This window comes from Artemia sp. Qi Xiang Cuo, chromosome 3, assembly GCF_049724085.1.
Source record: "Artemia sp. Qi Xiang Cuo chromosome 3, ASM4972408v1, whole genome shotgun sequence".
NCBI classification, from domain to species: Eukaryota; Metazoa; Arthropoda; class Branchiopoda; order Anostraca; family Artemiidae; genus Artemia; species Artemia sp. Qi Xiang Cuo.
This window is the reverse complement of record NC_142796.1, coordinates 5,512,382-5,540,138: the sequence shown is the minus strand read 5'-3', so window position 1 is coordinate 5,540,138 and position 27,757 is coordinate 5,512,382. Positions and strand designations below refer to the sequence as shown.

At 38.2% G+C, this 27,757-nt stretch overlaps 3 protein-coding genes across 3 annotated transcripts in view; 2 read left to right on the top strand and 1 right to left on the bottom strand.

Moving 5' to 3' along the window:
- The window catches only part of LOC148953691 (uncharacterized), a 42,136-nt gene extending 21,793 nt beyond the window's left edge, over window positions 1-20,343 (bottom strand). Inside the window, exon 1 of the mRNA XM_089108433.1 lies at window positions 20,244-20,343. Coding sequence (XP_088964559.1) covers window positions 20,244-20,323 — 80 coding nt within the window. The 5' untranslated portion in view covers window positions 20,324-20,343. The remainder of the gene's footprint in view (window positions 1-20,243) is intronic.
- Window positions 20,344-26,274: 5,931 nt separating this feature from the next.
- LOC148953690 (uncharacterized) lies at window positions 26,275-27,060 on the top strand. The gene has a single exon (XM_089085793.1). It carries the CDS (start codon window positions 26,275-26,277, stop codon window positions 27,058-27,060), a length of 786 nt encoding a protein of 261 aa, XP_088941919.1.
- Window positions 27,061-27,102: 42 nt separating this feature from the next.
- On the top strand, window positions 27,103-27,531 carry LOC148953689 (uncharacterized). The gene has a single exon (XM_089085792.1). It carries the CDS (start codon window positions 27,103-27,105, stop codon window positions 27,529-27,531), a length of 429 nt encoding a protein of 142 aa, XP_088941918.1.
- The last annotated feature ends 226 nt before the right edge of the window (window positions 27,532-27,757 follow it).

Below are 27,757 nucleotides of genomic sequence, written 5' to 3'. Positions count from 1 at the left end.
CGAGTTGACTTCAAGAAAGAAATGGTTACTTACTGAGAATTTTTTCATAATTTCTTGAAATTAATTTCTACATCGTTTATCTAACTCGTGAAAACAATAAAGAGTTTGTTACTTACTTAGAATTTTGTCATAATTTCCTGAACGAAATGTCTTTTTGTTTATCCAACAGGTGAATTCAAGAAAGAATTTGCTACTTAGACTGAGAATTTTTTCATAATTTCCTGAATTTAATTTCTACATCGTATATCTAACTCGTGAAAACAATAAAGAGTTTGTTACTTACTTAGAATTTTGTCATAATTTCTTGAATGAAATGTCTTTTTGTTTATTCAACAAATGAATTCAAGAAAGAATTTGCTACTTAGTTACAATTTTTTCATAATTTCTTGAATGAAATTCCCGTATTGTGTATCCAAGAGTTGACTTCAAGAAAGAAATTGTTACTTACTGAGAATTTTTTCATAATTTCTTGAATTAAATTTCTACATCGTGTAGCTAAGTGAAAATAAAGAAATTGTTACTTACTGAGAATTTTTTCATAATTTCTTGAATTAAATTTCTACATCGTGTAGCTAAGTGAAAATTGTTTGTGATAAAGAGAAAAAAAGTTACTTACTAGCGATTTTTTCATAATTTCTTGAATGAAGGATCTGTACTGTATATCCAAGAGGTGAAATCAATAAAGAGTTTGTTACTTACTTACAAATATTTTCATCATTTCTTGAATGAAATTTCCATATTGTGTATCCAAGAGTTGACTTCGAATTGTCTTTTTGTTTATCCAACTGGTGAATTCAAGAAAGAATTTGCTACTTAGTTACAATGAAATTTCCGTATTGTGTATCCAAGAACTGACTTCAAGAAAGAAATTGTTACTTACTGAGAATTTTTTCATAATTTCTTGAATTTAATTTCTACACAAGAGTTGACTTCAAGAAAGAAATTGTTACTTGCTGAGAATTTTTTCATAATTTCTTGAATTAAATTTCTACATCGTGTATCTAAGTCATGAAAACAATAAAGAGTATGTTACTTACTTGGAATTTTGTCATAGTTTCTTGAACAAAATGTCTTTTTTTGTTTATCCAGCAGGTGAGTTCAAAAAAGAATTTGCTACTTACTAACAATTTTTTCATATCCACGAGGTGACTTCATGAAAGAGCTTGTTACTTGCTTAAAATTTTTTCATAATTTCTTAAATGAAATTTCTGCATTGTGTATCTAAGTCATGAAACTTCAATAAAGAGTTTGTTACTTACTTAGAATTTTGTCATTATTTCTTGAACGAAATGTCTTTTTGTTTATCCAGCTGGTGAATTCGAGAAAGAATTTGCTATTTACTTACAATTTTTTCATAATTTATTTAATGAAATTTCTGTATTGTGTATCCAAGAGGTGACCTCAAGAAAGAATTTGTTACTTACTTACAATTTTTTCATAGTTTCTTAAATGAAGTTTCTGCATTGTGTATCCAAGAGGCGACTTCAGGAAAGAGTTTGTTACTTGCTTACAATAGAACTATTCTAAAGAATAAAGACGGGTTAAGCTTAAAGATATTTATTGCTTAAACGTATTGACACATTGCTCAAAGAGACACACAAAGCCCAAAGAAACATACACAGCCCAAAGAGACACAAACATCCCAAAGAGAAAAACATAGAATAAAAAGACTCAAACACTAGAAAAAGACACATAGTCTAAAGAGAAACACACCGGCGACAGAGACACACACATCAAAAACAGGCACCCACATTTCACCGAGATAGATACAGCTTAAAGAGACGTACACGGCCGAAAGAGAAGCACACATCCAACAGAGAGACACAAAGCCCAAAACGACACACACAGCCAAAAGAGTCACACACAGACCATAAAGATTCACACTGCCCAAAGAGATATACAGCCTAAAGAGACACACACAGCCCAAAGAGACACACACAGGCAAAAGATACAAACACACAGTCCGAAGAGACACACATAGCCCAAGGAGACACACACACACAGCTCAAATAGACAAAAAAACGCCCATACAGACACATACATACCAAAAAGATTCAAACCCTCCAAAGAGACACACACACATTGCCCAAAGAGACACACATGACCACTAAAAGCCACAAACACCCAAAAGAAACACAGACACACCAAAAAGATTCAAACTGCCCAAAGAGACATACAGCCTAAAGAGACACACACAGACCAAAATGACTCAAACAGCCCAAAGAGACACACATAGCCCAAAGAAACACAAACAGCCCAAAGAGACAGAAGCCCAAAGAGACAAACATGGCCCAAAAAGACTCAAACCGCTCAAAAAGACACGAACATATAAAAAAGACTCAAACAGTCAAACTAGACACACCGCCAAAATAGACGAAAAAACCCAAAAGAAACCAAAAATCATAAAAAAACACGCCCCATACAGAACCAAACATACAAAAAGAATCCAACGCCCCAAAGAGACACACATAGACCAAAGAGGTATACATGGCCCCTAAGAGACACAAACAGCCAAAAGAAAGACACACAGACCAAAATTAATCAAACAGCCCAAAGAGATACACATAGCCCAAATAAACACAAACAGCCCAAAGAGACAGAAGCCCAAAGAGACAAACACATCCCAAAAAAGAATCAAACAGCACAAAGAGACAAACACAGATCAAAAAGACTCAAACAGTCCAACGAGACACACAGCCCAAAGAGACGCACAAAGCCCAAAGAAACACACACAGCCCAAAGAGACAAACACAGATCAAAAAGACTCAAACAGCTCAAAGAGACACACAAACAGACCAAAAAGACTCAAACAGCTCAAAGAGACACACAGCCCAAAGAGACAAGAGACGCACACATCCAACAGAGAGACACAAAGCCCGAAGAGACACAAACAGCCAAAAGAGTCACACACAGACCATAAAGATTCAAACTGCCCAAATAGACAAACAGCCTAAAGAGACACACACAGCCAAAAGAGACACACACAGGATAAAGAGACATACACACAGTTCTAAGAGACACAAAAATCACAAAGAGACACACACACAGCCAAAAGACACAAAAAACGCCCATACAGACACATACAGACCAAAAAGATTCAAACCCTCCAAAGAGACACACATTGCCCAAACAGACTCACTTGGCATCTATTAGACAAAAATAGCCGAAAGAAACGCACACACACAAAAAAACGCCCATACAGACACATACAGACCAAAAGATTCAAACGCCCCAAAGAGACACACATAGCCCAAAGAGGCACATACGACTCCTAAGAGACACAAACAGCCAAAAGAAAGACACACAGACCAAAATGACTCAAACATCCCAAAGAGACACACATAGACCAAATAAACACAAACAAACCAAAGAGACAGAAGCCCCAAGAGAAAAACAAATCCCAAAAAAGACTCAAACAGCCCAAAGAGACACAAACAGGTCAAAAAGACTCAAACAGTCCACTGAGACACACATCCCAAAGAGACGCACAAATCCCAAAGAAACACAAACAGCCCAAAGAGACACAAACAGCCCAAAGAGACAAACACAGACCAAAAAGACTCAAACAGCCCAAAGAGACACACAAACAGACCAAAAAGACTCAAACAGCTCAAAGAGACACACAGCCCAAAGAGACACACACAGGGTCAAGAGACACAAACAGCTCAAAGAGACACAGACAGGCAAAAGAGAAACACAACCCAAAGATACAAACAGAGACCTAAAAGACTCAAACAGCCCAAAGAGACACATACAGACCAAAGAGAGACGCAAAGCCCAAAACGACACAAACAGTCAAAAGAGGCACACACAGACCATAAAGATTCAAACTGCCCAAAGAGACACACAGCCTAAAGAGACACACACTGCCCAAAGTCCCCCCTCGTTCAACTGAATCCCTCCATGTAACTGAACCCCTGTATAACCGAAACCCTGTACAACTGAAACCCCGTGCTACTGAACTCTCGTACTACTGAACCTTCGTGCAACTCAACCCAATTTAACTAAACCCCCCGGGGAACGTTAGATCCTATTTAAATTGACAATACTCTCCAAAACATCACTTGTGTATTATACAGTGCATAACCACCCCATCTCCTCCAATTCGCAAATCCCATTACCCCTTTTTTTGCAAATGTTAATGAACCATTTCCGATTCGTCGTTAGGTATTTTTCAAATTTATAACAAATTACCTCAGTTAACAGCTCCTTTGGGGTTACCTTAACTGTTAATCAGTTTAATCCTTTTTTTCTCCACTGATACAATCAATCACTAATTAATATCGTTCATTGTCTAAGTAAATTAAGTTATCTCCTGCCATACAGAAATGAGGGAACAAACCAATTTTTTTTGTCTGCTGTTCAAAATGATCATATTTGGAAATCTGTCATTTAACACTAAGAAGTAAATCCAGTAACCCTTTTGCAATAACAATAGGCTTAGCAGCGATTAAATCTCATTGTCGGCGACAATTCAATCAGATCACAGTAGTGAAAATGGAGTACCTTTTCGCAAATTGAGTTAGCTTCTATTTCATAGACAAAATATTTGAATTCCTTTTATTCAAATCACCTATCAAGTTATCAAAAAATATATGAACTAGAAATCTGGTCTGTAAATTGTGTCATAAAAACTTGTCCTTAATCAACGTAAAGACCCACAATAGCATAGGAAGGAACGTAAAGTCCAGTCTGGTTGAAAACTGAACTCTCTTGCAACTCAACCCTCCATGCAACCCATCTCCCTCAAAACACTTTTCAGTCATTTCTCCTTAAATTGACAATGCTCTCCAAAACATCACTTGTGTATTATACAGTACATAATCACGACATCTCCTCCAATTCGCAAATTCCATTACTCCTTTTTTGCAAATGTTAAACAAACATCTCCGATTGTAAAAGCATTAAAAAAATTTTCCAATCACTAATTATCCCTTTTTTGATCTTGCCTCCTATCAATTCTGAGTTTCCGGCTAGAATTAGACAAAGCCCGTCTTAATCACCAATTTCGTAACCCTTTCTCAATAACAAAAAAGGAACATCATTAAAAACTAAGATGAATGCAAATTATCCTGTATATGAAGCGAGCTCTCATTTCTCGTTAAATTGACAATGCTCTCCAAAACATCACTTGTGTATTATACAGTACATAATCACGACATCTCCTCCAATTCGCAAATTCCATTACCCCTTTTTTGCAAATGTTAAACAAACATCTCCGATTGTAAAAGCATTAAAAAATTTTCCAATCACTAATTACCCCTTTTTTGATCTTGCCTCCTATCAATTCTGAGTTTCCGGCTAGAATTAGACAAAGCCCGTCTTAATCACCAATTTGGTAACCCTTTCGCAATAACAAAAAAGGAACATCATTAAAAACTATGATGAATGCAAATTATCCTGTATATGAAGCGAGCTCTCATTTCTCGTTAAATTGACAATGCTCTCCAAAACATCACTTGTGTATTATACGGTACATAATCATGGCATCTCCTCCAATTCGCAAATCCCCTTACCCCTTTTTTTGCAAAGGTTAATTGACTATCTCCGATTGTAAAAGCATTAAAAAATTTTCCAATCACTAATTACCCCTTTTTTGCAAATGCTAAACAAAAAAAAAACCTGTCTGTACGTCAGAAAAACTTGTCCTTAATCAGCATCGTAGAAGTATTAGCTATAGGACTGGTATTGCGTAAATCTCTTGGCAAAGATGTAATGACCTTTAGAATAGAATACCTACCAGAAAAACCTGTTTGGCTATACCTCAAAGCAAATCCAGACGAGCATCTCTACTAAGGCATAGGGGTTTTGCGCCTTACTTATGATGATTTCCGCTCGTTTTGAGTTTGACTGGGTTATTTACTGTAATTTCTTTTTGTTCTTGGTAGCTTTTATTTATTAAAGCCTATTTGGGAAAGTTTCCCGCCTTGTAGGTTATTTAATTTAATTTTAGCTCATTGTTTGTTTAAAGAAGTTCTTTACTTTTCTTTGAAAAACGTATTTTTTGGGAAATGTTTTTTAAGTTAATTTCTGTTCATTTTATATTTACATAGTTTTTTCAGGGAAAAAGAAAATAACACTTTAAATCTTTTCGTTTTTTAAGACTTTATAGTTTAGCATGCTATTTGTATGCTGGAGAAAAATTTTCAGCAATTTTTAACCACATACACCCTTTTAAAAATCTGGACACAAATAGTACTGTTTAATTTAGTTTCATACCTCCTCTAGTTGACCTAAAATGGAAAAATTGACACCATTCGCAAAAAAATCTGTTTACTTTCTTTAATAGCTTGGATACACTTACGCTATTTTGATTTGGTTAAATTTCAAGAGCAGAAGTAGCCCCGAAACTTTGAGCATAATACCCTAAGTGGCTCTTGGGATACTGCGAACATACCCTATTGGTAATTATCTTTAACACAGTGAATTTTGATTTAATCTCAAGACAAAATTTAGTTTTTAAACATAATGGGAAAAAGGGATGGCGGGAGTGGAAGGGGGGGAGTGGGAGGGTGGGAATGGAAGGGTTTTAGTTGCCCTCCAATCTCTTTCGACTATTGAAAAGGGCACCACCCCTTTTTATTTTCAATCAAATGAGCCCCTTTCGAAGTTCCAGCGACAAATCCTTCGATACGAAGTGCCCTGCTCTAAACAGAAACAACAACAAAAATATCACTAATCACTTTCGACTACTAAAAAGGACACTAGCTCTTTGAATTTAAAATCGAATAAGCACCTTTTTGAAGTTTCTACGACACTACCTTCTATAAAAAACCTTATATGCCCCCAGGGCATAACTTCAAACCCTTGCGCTGAGGGCTGTGGGGGATTATCCTCCCCAAAATATATTTTCTACCTAGAAATCAACTACGCTGAACAAAATAGCTATCTGAATATTTTTATTGGATGCGTTTGGGGGAATGATGGGCGTAGGAGGGGGGCTAGTTGCCATCCAATCACTTTCGACTATTAAAAAGACACTATCCCTTTGAATCTCCAATTGAATGAGCTTTTTTTGAAATTTCTACGACAACGCCTTCTATAAAAACCTTATATGCCCCTTGGGCATAACTTAAAACCCTTGCCCTGAGGGTTGTGGGGCAGTGTCCTCCTCAAAAACATATTTTCTATCTGGAAATCAACTACGCTGAACGAAATGGCTATCTCAAAATTTTGAATGGATGTGTTGGGGGGAATGATGGGTGCGGGGGGGGGGCTAGTTGCCCTCCAATCCCTTTCGATTATTAAAAAGGGCACTAGCCCTTTGGATCTCCAATCGAATGAGCTTTTTTTGAAGTTTCTACGACAACACCTTCTATAAAAACCTTATATGCCCCCAGGGCATAACTTAAAACCCTTGCCCTGAGGGTTGTGGGGGATTGTCCTCCTCAAAAATACATTTTCTATCTGGAAATCAACTACGCTGAAAAAAAGGGCTATCTCAAAATTTTGATTGGATGTGTTTGGGGGAATGATGGGCGGGGGGGGGCTAGTTGTCTTTCATTAAAAACTTTATATGTCCCGAGGGCATAACTTATAATCATTGCCCTGAGGGCTGATGGGGGAGGGGTTGTCATCCTTAAAGACCTAATTTCCAAAACTTTCAAGTACGTTGAACAAAATGGCTGTCTAAAAATTTTGATTGAATGTGTTTGGGGAAAGGTGGGGTGAGAAGGGGGTTAGTTGCCCTCAAATCGCTTTCGACTATTAAAAGGGGTAGGCTACAAGCCCTTTGATTTTCAAATCGAATGAGCCCTTTTCTAGTTTCTACGACAAAGATTTCAATAAAAAACCTTATATGCCCCCAGGGCATAACTTATAATCCTTGCCCTCAGGGTTGTGGGGGAGTGTCCTCCTCAAAAATATATTTTCTATAGTCAAATTAACTAAGATGAACAAAATGGCTATCTTAAAATTTTTATTGGATGTGTTTGGGGGAATGATGGGCGTGGGTAGGGGGGCTAGTTGCCCTCCAATCACTTTCGACTGTTAAAAAGGGCACTAGCCCTTTGAATTTCCAATAGAATGAGCCCTTTTTGAAGTTTCTACGACAATGCGTTCTATAAAAACCTTATATGCCACCAGGGCATAACTTAAAACCCTTGCCCTGAGGACTGTGGGGGAGTATCCTCCCCAAAAATATATTTTCTATCTAGAAATCAACTACGCTGAACAAAATGGCTATCTCAATATTTTTATTGGATGTGTTTGGGGGACTGATGGGCGTAGGAGGGGGGGGGGCTAGTTGCCCTCCAATCACTTTCGACTATTAAAAAGGGCACTAGCCCTTTGAATTTCCAATCAAATGAGCCCCTTTTGAAGTTTCTACGACAACACCTTCTATAAAAACCTTATATGCGCCCAGGGCATAACTTTAAACCCTTGCCCTGAGGGTTGTGGGGTTAGTGTCCTGCTCAAAAATATATTTTCCATCTGGATATCAACTACGCTGAATAAAATGGCTATCTCAAAATTTTGATTGGATGTGTTTGGGGGAATGATGGGCGTGGGGGGGGGGGCTAGTTGCCTTTCATTAAAAACTTTATATGTCCCCAGGGCATAACTTACAACCCTTGCCCTGAGAGCTGATGGGGGGGGGGGGGGTTGTCATCCTTAAAGACCTAATTTCCAAAACTATCAACTACGTTGAATAAAAGGGCAGTCTAAAAATTTTGATTGTATGTGTTTGGGGAAAAGATGTGCGTGAGAAGGGGGTTAGTTGCCCTCAAATCACTTTCGACTGTTAAAAGGGGTAGGCTACAAGCCCTTTGAATTTCAAATCGACTGAGCCCTTTTTCAAGTTTCTACGACAAAGATTTCAATAAAAAACATTATATGCCCCAAGGGCATAACTTATAATCCTTGCCCTCAGGGTTGTGGGGGAGTGTTCTCCTCAAAAATATATTTTCTATAGTGAAATTAACTAAGATGAACAAAATGACTATCTCAAAATTTTTATTGGATGTGTTTGGGGGAATGGTGGGCGTGGGGAGGGGGGGGGGCTAGTTGCCCTCCAATCACTTTCAACTATTAAAAAGGGCACTAGCCCTTTGAATTTCCAATCGAATGAGCCCTTTTTGAAGTTTCTACGACAACGTCTTCTATAAAAACCTTATATGCCCCCAGGGCATAACTAAAAACCCTTGACCTGAGGGTTGTGAGGGACTGTCCTCCTCAAAAACATATTTTCTATCTGCAAATCAACTAGCCTACGCTGAACAAAATGGCTATCTAAAAATTTTGATTGGATGTGTTTGGGGTAATGATGGGCGAGGGGGGGCTAGGTGTCGTCCAATCACTTTCAACTATTAAAAAGGGCACTAGCCCTTTGAATTTCCAATCGAATGAGCCTATTTTGAAGTTTCTACGACAATGCCTTCTATAAAAACCTTCTATGCCCCCAGGGCATAACTTAAAACCCTTGCCGTGAGGGTTGTGGGGGAGTGTCCTCCTCAAAAACATATTTTATATCTGGAAATCAACTACGCTGAACAAAATGGCTATCTCAAAATTTTGAATGGATGTGTTTGGGGGAAGGATGGGTGCGTGGGGGGGCTAGTTGCCCTCCATTCCCTTTCGACTATTAAAAAGGGCACTAGCCCTTTGAATTACCAATCAAATGAGCCCCGTTTGAAGTTTTCTACGACAACGCCTTCTATAAAAACCTTATAGGCCCCCAGGGAATAACTTAAACCCTTGCCGTGAGGGTTGTGGGGGAGTGTCCTCTTCAAAAACATATTTTCTATCTGGAAATCAACTACGCTGAATAAAAGGGCTATCTCAAAATTTTGATTGGATGTGTTGGGGGGAATGATGGGCGTGGGGGGAGGGGTCTAGTTGCCTTTCGTTAAAAACTTTATATGCCCCCAAGGCATAACTTATGACCCTTGCCCTGAGGGCTAAGGGGGGAGGGGTTTTCATCCTTAAAGACCAAATTTCAAAAACTTTAAACTACGTTGAATAAAATGGGTATCTAAAAATTTTGATTGGATATGTATGGGGAAAAGGTGGGCTTGAGAGGGGGGTTAGTTGCCCTCCAATCACTTTGGACCATTAAAAAGTGTAGGCTACTATCCCTTTGAATTTGCAATTGAATGAGCCCTTTTTCAAATTTTTACGACAAAGATTTCAATAAAAAACCTTATATGCCCCCAGGGCATAACTTATAACCCTTGCCCTGAGGGTTTTGGGGAGTGTCCTCCTCAAAAACATATTTTCTATGTAGAAATTAACTACGATGAACAAAATGGCTATCTTAAAATTTTTTATTGGATGTGTTTGGGGAAATGATGGGTGTGAGGGGGGGGGGCTAGTTGCCCTCCAATAATTTTCGACTATTAAACAGAGCACTAGCACTTTGAATTTCCAATCGAATGAGCTTTTTTGAAGTTTCTACGAAAACGCCTTCTTTAAAAACCATATATGCCCCCTGAGCATAACTTAAAAGCCTTGCCCTGAGGGTTGTGTGGGAGTGTCCTCCTCAAAGACATAAATTCTATCTGGAAATCAGCTCCGCTGAACAAAATGGCTATGTCAAAATTTTGATTGAATGTGTTTGGGGAAATGAAGGGTGTTAGGGGGGGGCTAGTTGCCCTGCAATCACTTTTGACTATTAAAAAGGGCACTAGCCCTTTGAATTTCCGATCGAATGAGCCTTTTTTGAAGTTTCTACAACAACACCTTATATAAAAACCTTATATTCCCCCAGGGCATAACTTAAAACCCTTGCCCTGAGGGCTCTGGGGGAGTGTCCTTCTCAAATACATATATTCTATCTGGAAATCAACTACGCTGAACAAAATGGCTATCTCAAAATTTTGATTGGATGTGTTTGGGGAAATGATGTGCGGGGGGGGGGGGGCTAGTTGCCCTCCAGACACTTTCGACTATTAAAAAGGGCACTAGCCCTTTGAATTTCCAATCAAATGAGCCTTTTTGAAGTTTCTAAAACAACGCCTTCTATAAAACCTTATATGCCCCCAGGGCACATCTTAAAAGCCTAGCCCTAAGGGTTGTGGGGGAGTGTCCTCCTCAAAAATATATTTTCTATCTGGAAATCAATTACGCTGAACAAAACGGCTATCTCAAATTTTGATTGGATGTGTTTGGGGGAATTATGGGCGGGGGGAGGGGGCTAGTTGACCTACAATCACTCTCGTCTATTAAAAAGGGTACTAGCCCTTCGAATTTCCAATCGAATGAGCCTGTTTTGAAGTTTCTACGAAAACGCCGTCTATAAAAACCTTATATGCCCCCAGGGCATAACTTAAACCCTTGCCCTGGGGGGTTGTGGGGGAGTATCCTCCTGACAAACATATTTTCTATTTGGAAATCAACTACGCTGAACAAAATGGCTATCTGAAAATTTTTATTGGATGTGTTTGGGGGAATGCTGGGAGTGGGGGGGGGGGCTAGTCGCCCTCCAATCACTTTCGACTATTAAAAAGGGCACTAGCCCTTTGAATTTCCAATCGAATGAGCCTTTTTTGAATTTTCTACGACAAAGCCTTCTATAAAACCTTATATGCCCCCAGGGCATTACTTAAAACCCTTGCCCTGAGGGTTGTGGGAGATTGTCCTCCTCAAAAACATATTTTCTATCTGGAAATCAATTACGCTGAACAAAATGGCTATATCAAAATTTTGATTGGATGTGTTTGGGGGAATTATGGGCGGGGGGGGGGATAGTTGCTCTCAAATCACTTTCGACTGTTAAAAATGGTACTAGCCCTTCGAGTTTCCAAGAGAATGAGCCTGTTTGGAAGTTTCTTCGACAACGCCTTCTATAAAAACTTTATATTCCCTCAGGGCATAACTTAAAACCCTTGCCCTGAGGGTTGTGGGGGAGTGTCCTCCTCACAAATATATTTTCTATTTGGAAATCAACTACCCTGAACAAAATGGTTATCTCAAAATTTTTATTGCGTGTGTTTGGGGGAATGATGGGCGTGGGGGGGGCTAGTTGCCCTCCAATTACTTTCGACTATTAAAAAGGGCACTAGCCGCTCAAATTTCCAATCGAAAGAGCTGTTTTCGAAGTTTCTACGACAACTCCTTCGATTGGAAGTGCCCGGGTATAGAGAATAAAAAAAAACACACACACATTGTGCCCACATCGTTCTTCACCTAGGCAGCCTTAGCGCGCTGCGTATGATAAAAAGAGCACTAGTCTTCTCAATTTCCAATCAAATGAGCCCTTTCTGAAGCTCCTACGATAAAACTTTCTATAAAAACCTTATATGCCCCAAGGGCATAACTTAAGTCCCTTGTCCTGAGGGCTATGGGGGGAGGGTTGTCATCCTCAAAGACATAATTTCCAGATCTCTGTTCAACAAAATACTATATTAAAAATGTTGACCGGAAGTATTTGCGGAAATGATAGGTATGGGGGGACATTCACCCTCCGATCACTTTTGACTATTAATAAGGGCACTAGCTCTTTCAATTCCCAATTGAATTAATCCTATTTGAAGCTTCTACGACAACGCTGGCAAAGCCCTAATTTCCAGAACTTTCAACTACGTTTAAAAAAATTTCTATCTAAAAAATTTGATTGGATGTGTTGGGGGAAATTATGGGCGTGAGAGGTGCGTTAGTTGCCCTCCATTCACTTTCGACTATGAAAAAGGGAACTAGCGCTTTCAATTTCCATTCGAATGAGCCCCTCTTGAAGTTTTTACAACAAGGCTTTCTATAAAACTTTATGTGCCCCCTGGGCATAACATAAAACCCTTGCGCCGAGGGCTGTGGGGAAAGTGTAATTCTCAAAGACATAATTTCCGGACTTTTCAACTAAGTTGAACAAAATGGTTATCTCAAAATTTTTATTGGATGTTTTTAGGGAAATGGTGGGCGTGGGAGGGGTGTTAGTTTTCCTAAAATCATTTTTGAGTATTAAAAAGGGTAGTAGCCGTTCGAATTTTCGAAGTTTTCGAAGTTTCTATGACAACGCTCTCTATAAAAACCTTATATGCCCCAGGGAATAACTTACAACCCTTGCCCTGAGGGGTATGTGGAGGGGGGGTATCATCATGAAAGACATAAAATTCAGAACTTTCACCTATGTTGAAAAAATGGCTATCTCAAAATTTTGATTGGATGTGTTCGGAGAAATTGCGGGCATGATAAGTAGGTTCGTTGCCCACCAGTCCGTTTAGACTAGCCTATTAAAAAGGGCATTAGTCCTTTCGCTTTCAAATTAAAAGAACCCTTTTTGATGTTTCTACGATAAGATTTTCTATAAGAAACCATATATGCCCACAGGGCATACCTTAAAACCATTGTCTTGAAGGCTGTGGGGGGGGGTGGTTTGTCATCCTCAAAAACCTAATTTCCAGAACTCTCATCTACATTGAACACAATGATTATCTCAAAATTTTGATTGAATGTGTTTGGGGAAATGGTGGGCTTGAGAGGGGGGTTAGTTGCCCTCCAATCAGTTTCGACTAGCCTATTAAAAAGGGCCTTAGCCCTTTCAATTTCCAATGGAATGAGCCTTTTTTTTAAGTTTCTACGACAACATTTTCTATAAGAAACCTTATATGCCCCCAGGTCATACCTTACAACCATTGCCTTGAAGGCTGTGGGGAGGGGGGGGGGGGTTGTCATCCTTAAAATCATAATTTTCAGAACTTTCAATTACGTTGAAGAAAATGCCAATCTCAAAATCTTAATTGGATGTTTAGGGGAAATGGTCGGACTGAGAGGGAGGTTAGTTGCTCTCCAAGCACTTTCGATTATTAAAAATGGCACTAGCCCTTTCAATTTCCAATCAAATGGGCTTTTTTTGAAGTTTCTACGACAACACTTTCTATAAATACCTAATATGCCTCCAGGGTATAACTTACAACCCTTGCCCTGAGGGCACTGAGGGTGGTTATCATCCTAAAAGACCTAATTTCCAGAACTTTTACTACGTTGAACAAAATGAATATCTAAAAATTTTGATTGCATGCGTTTGGGGAAATGGTGGGCGTAGGAGGAGGGTTAGTTACCCTCCAATCACTTGCAAGTATTAAAAAGGACACTAGCCCTTTTAATTTCCAATTCAGTGAGCCCTTTTTGAAGTTGTACGACAAATCTTTCTAGAAAAGCCCTATAAGTCCCCAGGACATAGCTTATAAACCTTGCCCTGAGGGCTGTAGGGGAAGTTTCATCCTCAAAGACATGATTTTCGAACCTTTCAACTATGTTGAACAAAATGTCTATCTCAATATTTTGATTGGATGTGTTTGGGAAAATGGTGCGTTTAAGAGGGGGGTTAGTTCCACTCCAATCACTTTTGACTATTAAAAAGGCCACTAGCCCTTTGAATTTCGAATTGAATAAGCCCTTTTTGAAGTTTCTACGAAAACACTTTTTATAAAAACCTAATATGCCTCCAAGGCATAACTTACAGCCCTTGCCCTGAGGGGTTTGGGGTGGTTGTCATCCTCAAAGACCTAATTTCCAGGACTTTTAACTACGTTGAACAAAATGGCTATCTCAAAATTTTGATTGTATGTGTTTGGGGAAATGGTGGGCGTGAGAGGCGGGTTAGTGGCCCTCCAATCACTGTCGACTATTAAAAAGGGCACTAGCCCTTTGAATTTATAATCGAATAAGCACTTTTCCAAGTTTCTATGACAAAGTTTTCTATAAGAGCCATATATGCCCCCAGGGTAAAACTGATAGCCTTTGCCCTGAAGACTGTGGGGGGAATGTCCTGCTCAAAGACATAATTTCCAGAACTTTCAACTGCATTGAACAAAATGGCCGTCTAAAAAATTTGATTGGATGTGTTTCGGGAAATGGTGGGCGTTGAAGGGGTGTTAGTTGCCTTTCAATTACTTTTGACTATTAAAAAGGGCACTAGCCATTTCAATTTCCAATCGAATTATCCCTTTTTGAAGTCTCTACGACAACGCTTTCTATAAAAACCTTATATGCCCCCAGGGCATTACTTATAACGCCTGCCTCCGGGTCATGGGGGTTGCGTTGACACAGGAGTTTTTCTTATCTGAACTTTAATTATTTTTAATGAAATGGCTATTTTAAAAATTTTATGGGATAGGCTTGAGGAAAAAATGGTGTGTGTTGCTAGTTGCCCTCGGATATCTTTTGACCCTTAAAAAGTGAACTAGAACTTGCAATTTCCAATCAAATGAGCCCTCTCTGAAGTTTATACGAGCATCCCTTTCATAAAAACCATATAGGCCCCCAGGACAACACTTACAACGCCTTTCCCCTGGGTCCTGGGGGGTTCTGTTAACACTGTAGTTTTTGTTATCTAATTTTTGAACAATTTTTTTAAAACTGGTTATCTCAAAATTTTAGCGGATGGGCTTGGAGGAAAAAGGGCATGGGGGACTATTTGCCCTTAAATCTCTTGACTCTTAAAAAGTGAACTAGAACTTTCAATTTCCAATCAAATGAGCCCTCTATGAAGTTCATACAAGCATCCTTTTCATAAGAACCATACATACCCTTAGGGCATAACTTAGAACGCCTTCTCCCGGGCCCTGGGGGGTTGTATAGACACCGGAGTTTTTCTTAACCGTTCTTTGAACTATTTTTTTAAACAAAACCTCCATCCACAAATTTTCATCAGATGGGTTTGGAAAAAGAAGGCGTGGGGGGGGGGGCTAGTTGCCCTCGTATCTCTTTTGACTATTAAAAAGTGAACTCGAACTTTTAATTTCCAATCAAATGAGCCCTTTCTGACGTTTATATGAGTATTCCTTTCATAAGAACCATATATGCCCCAGGGCATAACTTACAACGCCCGCCCCTGGGCGCTGGGGGGTTGTTTTGACACCTGAGTTTTTGTTATCTGACTTTTGAACATTTTTTAACTTAATGGCTATCTCAAAATTTTTATCAGATGCATTCGGGAAAAAAGGGGCTAGTTGCCCTCCCATCTCTTTTGACTCTCAAAAACTAAGCTAGAACTTTCAATTTCCAATCAAATGAGCCCTCTCTGAGGTTTTTACAAGCATCCCTTCCATAAGAACCATATATTCCCCCACGGCCTAACTAACAACGCCTGCCTTCGGGCCCTTGGGGGCATGTCGACCCCGGAGTTTCCCTTATAGGGTCTTTGACCTATTTAAAATGGCTATCTCAAAGTTCTTATAGGATGAGTTTGATAAAAAAGGGCATGGAGGAGGGGGGGTTAGGTGCCTACCAATCTCTTTTGACTCTTAAAAAGTGAGCAAGAGCTTTAAATTGCCTATCACATGAGCCCTCTCTGAAATTTATACGAGCACAACCTCCATAATAACTAGATCTACCCCCAGAGCATAGTTTACAACGTCTGCCCCCAGGCCCTGGGGGGTTGTGTCGACGACGGAGTTTTTGTTATATATCTTTGAAGTATTTTAAGCAAAATAGAAATTTCAAAATTTTTATGCAATGCATTTGGGGAAAAGGGCGTGGGGGGGCTGGTTACCCTCCAATATCTTTTGACTCTTAAAAAGTGAACTAGAACTTTCAATTTCCAATCAAATGAGCTCTCTCTGAAGTTTATACGAACATTACTTCCATAAGAACCATATATACCCCCAGGGCATAACTTATAACCCTTGCCCTGAAGACCTTGGGTAGGGGGGAGTGTCATGCTCAAAGATATAATTTCCAGAGCTTTAAACTACGTTGAATAAAATGGCTATTTCAAAATTTTGATTGGATGTGTTTGGGGAAATGGTGGGCGTGTAAGGGGTGTTAGGTGCCCTCCAATCACTTTCGACCATTAAAACGGGCACTAGCCCTCTCAATTTTCAATCGAATGAGCCGTTTTTGAAGTTTATGCGACAACGCTTTCTATAAAAAAAACCTTGTATGCCGCAGGACATAACTTACAACCCTTGCCCTGAGGGCTGTGGGGGGGTTTTCATCCTCAAAGACCTAATTTCCAGAATTTTCAACCACGATGAACAAAATGGCTATCTAAAAATTTTGATTGGATGTGTTTGGGGAAAAGGTGGGCGTGACAGGGGGTTAGTTGCCCTCCAATCACTTTCGACTATTAAAAAGGACACTATCCCTTTGAATTTCCAATCGAATGAGCCCTTTTTGAAGTTTCTACAACAAAGTTTTCTATAAAAAACTTATATGCCCCCAGGGTATAACTTACAACCCTTGCCCTGTAGGCTTTGGGGAGTGTCCTCCTCAAAAAAATTATTCCTATCTGAAAATGAACTACGTAGAACAAAATGGCTATCTCAAAATTTTGATTGGATGTGTTTGTGGAAATGGTGGGCGTGGAATAGGTGTTCGTTACCTTCCAATTACTTTTGATCCTTAAAAAGGGCACTAGAACTTTCAATTTCCCATCGAATGAGCCATCTATGAAGGTTTTACGACTACCCCTTCCATATGAAGTGCCTCTGGGAAAAAATAATAATAATAAATAAATAAATAATAAAACATTGGAGCCGTATGTCCTTTACTATGGGCAACGTTATAGCGTTGCCTCTGATTTGCCAAAACATGCCGATCACATAATACTTTTAATACTTTTAATTTTAGAAACAAAGTTACTGAAGCTTCGACAAAAGCCGCGTTTTCAGGCTCAGCGGGTTCGAACACGGGTAGTTCTCGTCTGGTGCATCAAGCGTTGTGCATCAGCATGTAGTGCCTCAAACACGGGGTTGAAACTTATAACCCGCTGAGACTAGACGAAACTAGACGAAAAACTAGAAACTTGAAATTAGACAAGAACAACCCATGTTCGAACCCGCTGAGCCTGAAAAAGCGGCTAAAGAATTGTGGAAAGCAGGCCGCGCAGAAGGCATCACACAACCTAACCATCTCTATGTATTAAATATTTAATAAAAATATACATACATCATGATTTTCTCAGTCAAAATCAGCAAAGCATAACCGATCCAGGATAGGCTGTCAAATATTATACAGCGTAATTCTTGAGTGCCTTCAGATAAGTTACAAGTGCCGTGCTTTGCTTTGTCTTGTGATGTGCGTTGGCTCTTATGCCGTCAAGAATTTAGCAGATCATTGCAAATAAAACGAGAACAGCAGTAAATGATTTCTTCCGCCCACAAAAAAATACATATTTGATTTCTTAAAAATATAAAGCAATTTTCAAAATAATATATATATATATATATATATATATATATATATATATATATATATATATATATATATATATATATATATATTGGTTTTATCTGCCGTGCTTTGCTTTGTCTTGTGATGTGCGTTGGCTCTTATGCCGTCAAGAATTTAGCAGATCATTGCAAATAAAACGAGAACAGCAGTAAATGATTTCTTCCGCCCCCAAAAAAATACATATTCGATTTCTTAAAAATATAAAGCAATTTTCAAAATAATATATATATATATATATATATATATATATATATATATATATATATATATATATATATATATATATATATATATATATATATATATATATATATATATATATATATATATATATATATATATATATATATATATATATATTGGTTTTATCTGTGCTAATTGCATTTATTCGTTGATTGCAAAGTCAATATATCCCAAAATGTGTTGTCTAATTGAGAAAATTCCACTTCAACACTGAAATTTTAAACTCCGAGAATCAATAGAAGAAATTAATTGCACTCACCCTCCTTTTCTACACCATTATCACTGGCAATATAACATGGAAATTTCTGTGACAAAAAACATATTTTACGATTTGGAATTCTAAAATTGAATTCTATCAAAAAAAAATAGAATTCTAATGAGATACAGTTGATTTCTTCCAACAGCCCTTACCCCAGAAGCATTCGGAATAGTTGGGGAGGCTTTTAATGTGGGGGATTTCCACCCTTCCAATCTGTAGGGCAGCCATTGGCAAAAATAGGTTGGTTAAAAAAAAAAGAAAATGGCAGCATCAATAAATTGAAAAAAAACAACAACTTAAAGATGAGTGAAATGTGGCGGTCCAGTCTTAGGAGAGTGCAGTATATCAGATTATTGCTCCCACTATTTATAACGAAACATTATAACATCCTTGAAACTACTTTAAAACATGCTAAAACACTTGCTTATATCATTCCTAAATGTGGATTTCTTAAATTCCCCCACTAAACTTTTGGATAGCACCTAGGACTATATTGAGGTAAAGAGAGGGAGGGAGCTGAGACTATTGTAAACTAAAAGCGGCTGTAAAAGTCGAATAGATGGGGTTTCCTGAATTTAACAGTGAAACAGTCTTGTTATTGTAGCGATTATTTCAGAAGAGGGGATAAACTAGTTTGTTACAAAAAATAATTGGTACTTGTATGATATACGCCCTACCTAATCTTTTTCTGGTATGTTGCTCTGACGCTCAATCCTAATGAAATATACCTAAGTAAGATACACATCTAATACTTTAGAAACAAATTTGGGCTATATATTTACACATTAGGAGGGGGGTAAAGTACAGTGGGTTTGCATGCCTAATGTGTTTGGTACAATTATTCTGCATATTATATAGTAAGAATTGTTTTCTAAATTCACACTGTCCAAATATTTTACCCCCCCCCCCTAATGTGCAAATATATAGCCCACATAATATATTTTCCATCTATTCTCTTGTTGTCTTGTCTCATGTTAAGCTGAAAGAAACTAATGAAAAAATAGGTTTCTGTAATGCGTTAGTGAAGGAACAACTTGAGCGGTAAAGCGTTTATAATACAAGTACTGAATAATTATCTAATCAATATGCTATATTGCCATCCCCTTTCCTACAGCACTTTGGGTAGTGAAAGTTCTGGGTAAAGATCCCCCTTAAAGCTTTAGAGGCAATTATACAAATCAAACGTACAAAAACACATACAGATGTAGAAGCGTAAACAAGGTCGAAATACTATCGGACCCATTCTTTACATCAAAAGCTCAATTTTTTTACAATCTATCCGATGATTTATGTTTTTCAATAATATAATATTTCACGTTTTCAAATTTCGTCCCCCATATTGCATATCAACGTATCTGCCAAAGTTCAGTTTTGGGATCTATTTAGCCTACTGTTTACTTTGAATAAGCAAAAAGTCAAGCTTAAAGTCATTTAGACATTTTCGGATTCCTTAACATTCAGTCGGAATCCTAATTCATAATCTTAATGGTTATTGATGATAAGTGACTTTAAATATGATTTTTGGTTCATTCAAAGTAAAGAAATTTGATTTTTGGCGGATAGGATAGTATGCATAGCCATTTTTCAGCATAATGCATCGTTATTGCAAGTAAATAAAAACAGTTCTTACCCAACATCCATTATGGAAAATAGACATATGCTTAATATTAATGTTCGCTTTAGATATTTCATTCCATTCAAACTATACATTCAGACTAAGTGAGGTTGGCTTTTGTGAACATACATAAAACAGTGCAGAGCTATTTCTCTGTGACGTCACGTGTATTTAATTTACACAAAATTCATGTCCCTGATCAGGGAACCAGTGCAAGGGAAGGGGAGATTTTTTCAAAATCCTTTTTAAAATAAAGATGCATATACTTGTTTCGAATTCTATGGAAGGGAGTCACCCCTTCCCTTGCACCCCCAAATGGTGCCAAAAATTTTCATATCTATTTCGAATATTTAGGCAATAGCCTAAATGAGGGCTAAAAATTGAGGAATTTCTCCAAAATTGGTGTGAAAGACGTTTTTTTCTGGATTGTTTGCCCCACTTAGAATAAATAATAGCTTGTTGCTTAACTCTCCACTTACTCCCCCCCCCCCCGATAAAATTATTGGTATGTTCCCACAGACATGTATGCGGGGTTCTCCGGGGTTAGGAGAGGAGGTACGTTGGAGCGTCCCCTTCAAATCTCACAAAAGTTTGGAGATTTAGGGGGTATAGGGCCCAAAAGTTTCGGCTTAGCCAATACGCATGGGTCTTTGCGAGATTTACGGAAAAATCTTCAAAAATTCGGCGAGAGTGGAAGCACTGAAAAGATCGTAATTAATGAGCCAAAAGTAATGAAAGACAGAGGTGATACAGAACTCTCAGTTGCCATTCCTGGGAGACATCTGAATCTGACTGTTTATAAGTGGCCGCAGACTTCCTGCGTTGTTTTAAAATAACTTTTCAGTGAATAGGCATCGCGGCGGCGGATTGAATCTGGCACTTTGACGATAAATCCTATCAGTCCGGTTTATGTTAAGAAAAAAAGTCACTCTTTGATAATTTATTGCGCCCCCTGGCATTGTGCCCTCATAGGCCCGGGCCCAGTGGGCCTATTGGTAAGGCCAGGCCTGTGTCTAGCGTTGTTTTGTTATTGCTGCTTTTTCATCTTCTCCCCCTTGTTTACTTGTACTATAGTTTGGTTTTAGTAATAGTATTTAATGTAATGTTTAGTTTCCCACTCTCAAAGGCCAAAGAGCCTTTGTGGGGGTCTAAAGCTTAGTAATTTTTCTACGTTTTCTTTAAATAAATTGATTAATTGAATAACTGACATAACTGAAAGCAGAATCGTGTGGCACAAGCCTCTTCGCCCCCACCCCTCCTTTCCCCAACATCATGAATAAGGTTGTTATGCTATATCTTGTCAAATTCAGAATTTGACAAATAGGTTGGTACATATGATTCCAAAACCCTGTGGCCCAGGCCCTTTCACCCCTTCTCGATTATCTCAAACCCTATTTCACCCAACATCATAAAAATGCTGGATACACTACACCTTGTCGAATTCAGAACTGAGCAAATAGGTTGGTGAGTTGATTCTCATAACCACCACATTTCTTAAATATAGACAGATTACACCTCTTTCGACAAGAAATTGTTCAGGAACGACCGATGGTGGATTTTAAAGGGTCAGATAATGGTCCAAAATTCAATAAGGACATTTCATGACATTACCATAGATCCTAGATCCTACAAAGCTACTGATAGCGCACACTGTGTTGCCAGATGGGCTTGTTTTCCGCCCCGTGGGCTAGTTTTAGCCGTCAGGGATCGTCTGAATTTTGGAGTGGGCATGGGGTGGGAACGTGGTTTTTTTTAAATAGGCTTATTTTGACTGAAAGTTTGGAACCGTATGAAAATTCCAAAATCACTGTGGTTCAGCCGTGGCTATACATCAAAGCGACAAGAGCCCTCCTTTAACCCTTGGAACTCTATCTATTCTGCATTGGTTCCCATCTAGGGAAGGTATTTCCGCAAGGCTGACAAGGCTCTGTGTTTTAGGTCTTAGGTTAAGATGCAAGTAGAATAGTGCTAATTTAAGGGAATATACTTATGAAGTTTCTTATTCTAATTGCTGTAAAGAATTTCATTGCTGCTTGGATTGAGGCAAGACTTCAATTTAATGCAGATCTATCCTTTTTTTTATATATATTTGACAGATCTCCTAGCCCGACGTTTTTGTGACCTAAGCTAGGCTAAGTCTAGAATTGGTCCTGTTGCGAAAAAATCACGTTAGAAAACAATTTATACTTTGTAATATGCAGATTAGCCTATTTTCATGGAAGGCCTATATACCTAGAGAATGAAACATGTTGAGAAAACAATTCATATTTGATAATATACAGAAATAATTGTTGCCGATATCTTGCTTGTAGCCCTGTTATACATTACCGCCAGGCCCTCCCCCTTAATGTGCAAATACATAGCTGAAATTCGTCCAGTATACCAGTAAATTTAATCAACTGTGATAAAACAAGAACCAGAAAAACAAATGATAGGTGGCAGAATGCATTTGGAATATATAATTTTGCTATATATTTGCATATTAGGAGGGGGATCAGGGGTAAAGTATATCTGGGATGCACTAAATCTGGGCATGCGATATGTGTTAGCTACAATTATTCTGCATATTATGAATTGTTTTCTTAACATATTTCCTTCTCAACATGTCCTTCTCTAGACTGTTGTAATTGACACTTTTTAACTGCAAGTTTACTACACGTTACCTTCCTCCTCCTCCCCACCAAAAAAAAAAAATGTGAAAATACATAGTCTGAGTTATATATGTTAAAATTCTAGACAAGCTACTTTTGCTATCTTGGGAAAGGGTTAGGTTACGAAAATGAAACTTTGTGGGATGGGTTTACAGACTAAAGTATGTCCTGGAAAAATATTTTGAAGTAGCCAATCCATCTCTACTCCCTTTTCCTATAGAGGGCACTGACTTTTGATGACCTTTAAAAAATATTTTTTTTTTATAAAAGTGAAACCTTGCAGAACCTATCTTCTGCTTAAAAAAATGAAAAGAGACGTTTTTTCAGCATCAAAACATTTATCAATCCAAATTTGTGAAGTTTCAGAGATGTGGAAATACATTCCTAAATTTAGGAAAAAACGCCATATCCTAAATTTAGGATATGGCTTAAAATTCTACTCTAATAACAGGAATTGTATTTTCGAACTAAAACCAGACAAAATGAAGCTCAAAATTAAGCTATAATGTTGTTTTGTCAAAATTCCAAGACTTAGAAATCAGAACGGGGTTAACATAGTAGAATGGCAATATCTTACCAGAGTATGTTTTTGGCCCTGGATTCATCATTGAAAGTTTTGTTTTCCTATCCTAACTCTGAACAAACGCTGACCAATTTCATCTTTCTGAAGAGCTGCAGGCTTTGCGTAGGATACTCCGCTAAACTGCAGTATCTGTGACGGTTAACATGGACTTCGAAATCAATTATTTACCCTCAGATCAAGTTGATTACGGACATGAGTCCCTGATTGAACTGGCAAAATCTAAACTTTCAGACACAAAGAAGAGCGAGATAAAAATACGGTGTTTGGTGTTCCTGAAAACTTCGCTAAAGCGGTGCTTAAACGAATACCTCCTGCTCTGGATTCGCTCCTCAAACTGAAATTTTTATCCGCTGTGATTTGCTTGTCTCAGTTTTGACCCCAATGTGGATACTTGCCATTGAGTGTTGTTGCTACCACTGATCTCAGTACCTTGGAGAATCAGTGGAGGAAACTGTTGGACGTTAATTGGTCATTTGTCTGTGTGGAAGAACACTCCCCAAAGACTCTTCTCAGTTCTCGATAGTTGTCCTATATTATCTTGATACCGTTGGGGCATTTACTTTTCGTAAGTTAGCCAGGTGGGTATTGACCCTGTTGAGTTTGCCAATTAGCAATGCGATAGTGGAACAGTTCTTTTCTATGATGAATATCGTTAAGAGCAAACTCTGAAACGTTATGCTCTGGCCTATGTTGAACTCAATACTTGTGTTCAGCCTGTGGTTGTCAGCATGTGGCTCTTGTTGCTCAACGTTTGAGCCTACAAAGATAGATAAGATAAGATTTTATTCATTATCAATACACATACAATAATACACTGTGCTAGTCCCCCCAAAGGCTCCTTAGCCTGTAATTAGGGGAGTATATACGGAATACAAACTCAGAGAACAATAGCCAATTACTTACTGAGATAAAAAAGAAGAAGAAAAAAAACAGTACAAAAAAAAATCAAACATCAATAAAGCATAACATAATTCATTTCTCTGCATATTATTCTCAAATCAAGTGATCTTCATACCCTTCTACAATCCAGTGGTCACAATCAGATTGTACAGAAAAAAAAAGAAAAGAAAAACTGAAACGAAAAAGAATTAAATGAAAAACTATTGCCAACCATCCAAAACACAAAAGTAAGCCACGAGAAAAAAAATACTTATACTCACAGTCACACAAAAGAAGAGCAAAAAGGAGAAGAAAACAAAATATAAATAAATACAAATCAAAAAGGAAAGTTTATTCAGGAAAAAGTTAAAAATTTATCCAGGCAAAAGTAAGGAAAATTAATCACATGAAAACATTTTTTTTTTTTTTACTAGTCTTTTGAAGGTGCCAAACGAGTGGCATTCTCGAGCCGAATAGGGAAGTGTGTTCAATGTCAAATGACACGCAACAAAAAGATTAAAATCGGATCTTATTGTTGGTGTATGCGGAATTTGGATATTTAGAGAACTACGGAGTTGATAATTTCACCGATCAGATACAAAAGAAGACATAAATCTAAGGACCTAGGAATATCTCTATGGAGCTGAAGAAAAGCGAGAGACGAACAGGAAAGAATATAAAGTTTTTTTATATCAAGTAACGGTTTAGTTGCCGAACAATTTACATCCTGGATAAGATTTATAGGTTTATTGTAAGTATTCGAAAGCCATTTGAGAAAAGTTGGTAGAGTAGACATCCATATGACTGGATAATAGGAAACACAAGAATGAATAAAGCTCTGAAATAGGGTTCTTAGAATTGGTCCTAGAAAAATATGTTTGAGTTTTCTTAGAATACCGAGGTTTCTGCCTACCTTCATTTTAATCAAATCAATATGTTACTTAAAAGATAAATTTTCATCTAGGAGGATACCTAGGAAACGGACATGGCCATCCTTTGGTCTACTATTAAAGCCTTTGGATATATGAATTTCAGATAATTGAGGACAAGCCTGAGATATACGAGAAAAAATTAAAAAACTAGTTTTAGATACATTTAAGGCAAGAGAGTTAGCATCAAACCAAATTGAAACTCTCTCGAAGAGTTCCACTAACTTTGTACGAACCTCATCCTCTGTTCTCCCAGAAGTAATAAGGGTGGTATCATCGGCAAAAGTAACAAGATCGGCAAAAGTAACAAGCACTTAGAAAAGCAGAAAAGCGTATGCTGCTTTTCAATAGTGATATTTATAAGGTGTGTCAAAGTCTAAGAAACTGATCAAACAACTGATCTATTCGATCTCGATAATATCCTACCCTCCTTTGAGTCTTAAATGCCTTAGTGCCTTATGGATCTAAGTGCATTTCTTTTTTTGTTTTTTTTACTTGAAGTATTAAAGAATCTTTCACTACATGTACAAAAAAGTACGGGAGCTGTCTAAAAAGAAACCCGCGGCAGCAACAACCCTGTTAAATAAACATGGACAACTTATCACAGATTCTGATGAGAGGTGGGAATGCTAGAAGGAACACTTTTGCCAGAAACTGAACCCCACAATAACCCTGACCCATCTATCCTAGTGTCTTCTTAACTACCAGAGTATCCAGTAGATTCAAATCCTCCACCGTTACAAGAAGAGGTAGTTGCTGCTATACAATCCCTGAAAACAAATACAGCTCGTGGTCAAGATGGTATACAGTAAGAGCTACTTTAATTAAACCAAGAAGAACTTGTAGACATCCACCATAAAGTCGCAGTAGGCAATTGGGGAACGGCCTACTAACCCAGATTCTGGATACGATTCTTGGCCACCTCCCTGTACACATAGAGCGGAAATGTCGATTTTAACAACAACAGACCAATTGGCATAACATGCCAATCGGCCACGATCATCATGAAAATCCTACTGGACCGACTAATATTCCTGACAGGCCTCAATTTAGAAGTATATCAGCCCGGCTTCCAAAGAGATCGGTCTACTATAGATCATGTATTTTCCACCCTGCAACTGATGGAGAAAAATATAGAAATTGGGAAAGCATTGCTCTTATTTCTTATTGACTGTAAACAGGTCTTCAATTTAATATGGCGCAATGGGCTTTGGCACATACTTCTCCATTATGGAATCCCCAAAAACATGGATATGTTGACCAAAGATATGTCTTTGAACTTCTGTAGCCAGGTTCAGACGCATGAGGGAGTGACAGTAGAGATCCAGACGTCAGCAGGAGTTCTTCAGGGTTACCTCCTATCCCTTCATCTACTTAATCTGTTTCAAAACGAAGCTTTATCACTTGCTAAAACCACAGACGGTGCATCCATTGGAGGAAAGCTTGTCGATAAATTAGCGTATGCAGACAACATCGTGAAAATTAACAGTCATGAACATCTCCTCCAAACAGACACAAACAAGATAGTGTCAGCAACCAAAGCCCTTGGGATGGTTGTCAACACAACAAAAACGAAATTCCTGTGGGTATCGAGAGACTCTGCACTCAGAGCCATACAGCTAACCATAAAAGGAGAGCAAACTGAAAATGCAGAATCTTTTGTTTACCTCGGCAGTCTTTTAACCTCTAACAACAATTGCTTAAAATCGAATGGGTGCAGACTGGGCCTTGCAACCAGCAGCTTCAAGAGCCTATTATCAATTTGGAAAAGTAAATTACTATATAAATAATCGAAGGTCCGGCTCTTTAACTCTCTCACAATCCCCATTGCTATGTATGCAAGTGAAACATGGTCAATAAAAGCTGAAGACGAAAGGCGAATCCCCGCATTTGAAACAAAATGTCTCTGTCGCATAGCAGGCATCACCTACATCAACCGAGTATCCAATGAAGATCTCCGTAAACTTCTCCACTGCTCATACACTATCATGGACCGAATTAGAAGCGACAAACTCTGCTGGCTTGGTCATATCCAACGAATGGCATCAAATCAACTCCACAAAATCACGTTTGAAGGACGGGTACATGGCACACGACCTCGTGGCCGACCTAGCAAGAGGTGGTACGACAAATTCAATGGCCAAAACCTCGCCCAACTCCTGCGCCTTGCACCAGATAGAACCAAATACCGTCGCCATATTCAACGACTAGTTAGAAGAGAAGAAGCCTCAATACAATCACAAAGGCCAGATGGGACATAAGTAAAGTAATTCAAGTCATCAAGTCAAAAATGTGTTGATTTGTCATAGGTGTTCTCTCGGTTAGCCCTGCCCTGCCCTTTTCTTCTTTTTTCTTAATGATTGGTTTTTAGCTTCCCGTATTATTTCATTTTAGGGTTATGAAGATTTTTGTATTAACCCCATTATACGTTTCTTTTTCAGGCCATCTTTAATTATAAAGTTATCTTTAATAATGTATTGCAACTGT

Excerpts from the sequence above, each read along its gene's own strand:
- LOC148953690 (XM_089085793.1), top strand. The coding sequence starts at position 26,275 with ATGAAAATCCTACTGGACCGACTAATATTCCTGACAGGCCTCAATTTA.
- LOC148953689 (XM_089085792.1), top strand. The coding sequence starts at position 27,103 with ATGTATGCAAGTGAAACATGGTCAATAAAAGCTGAAGACGAAAGGCGA.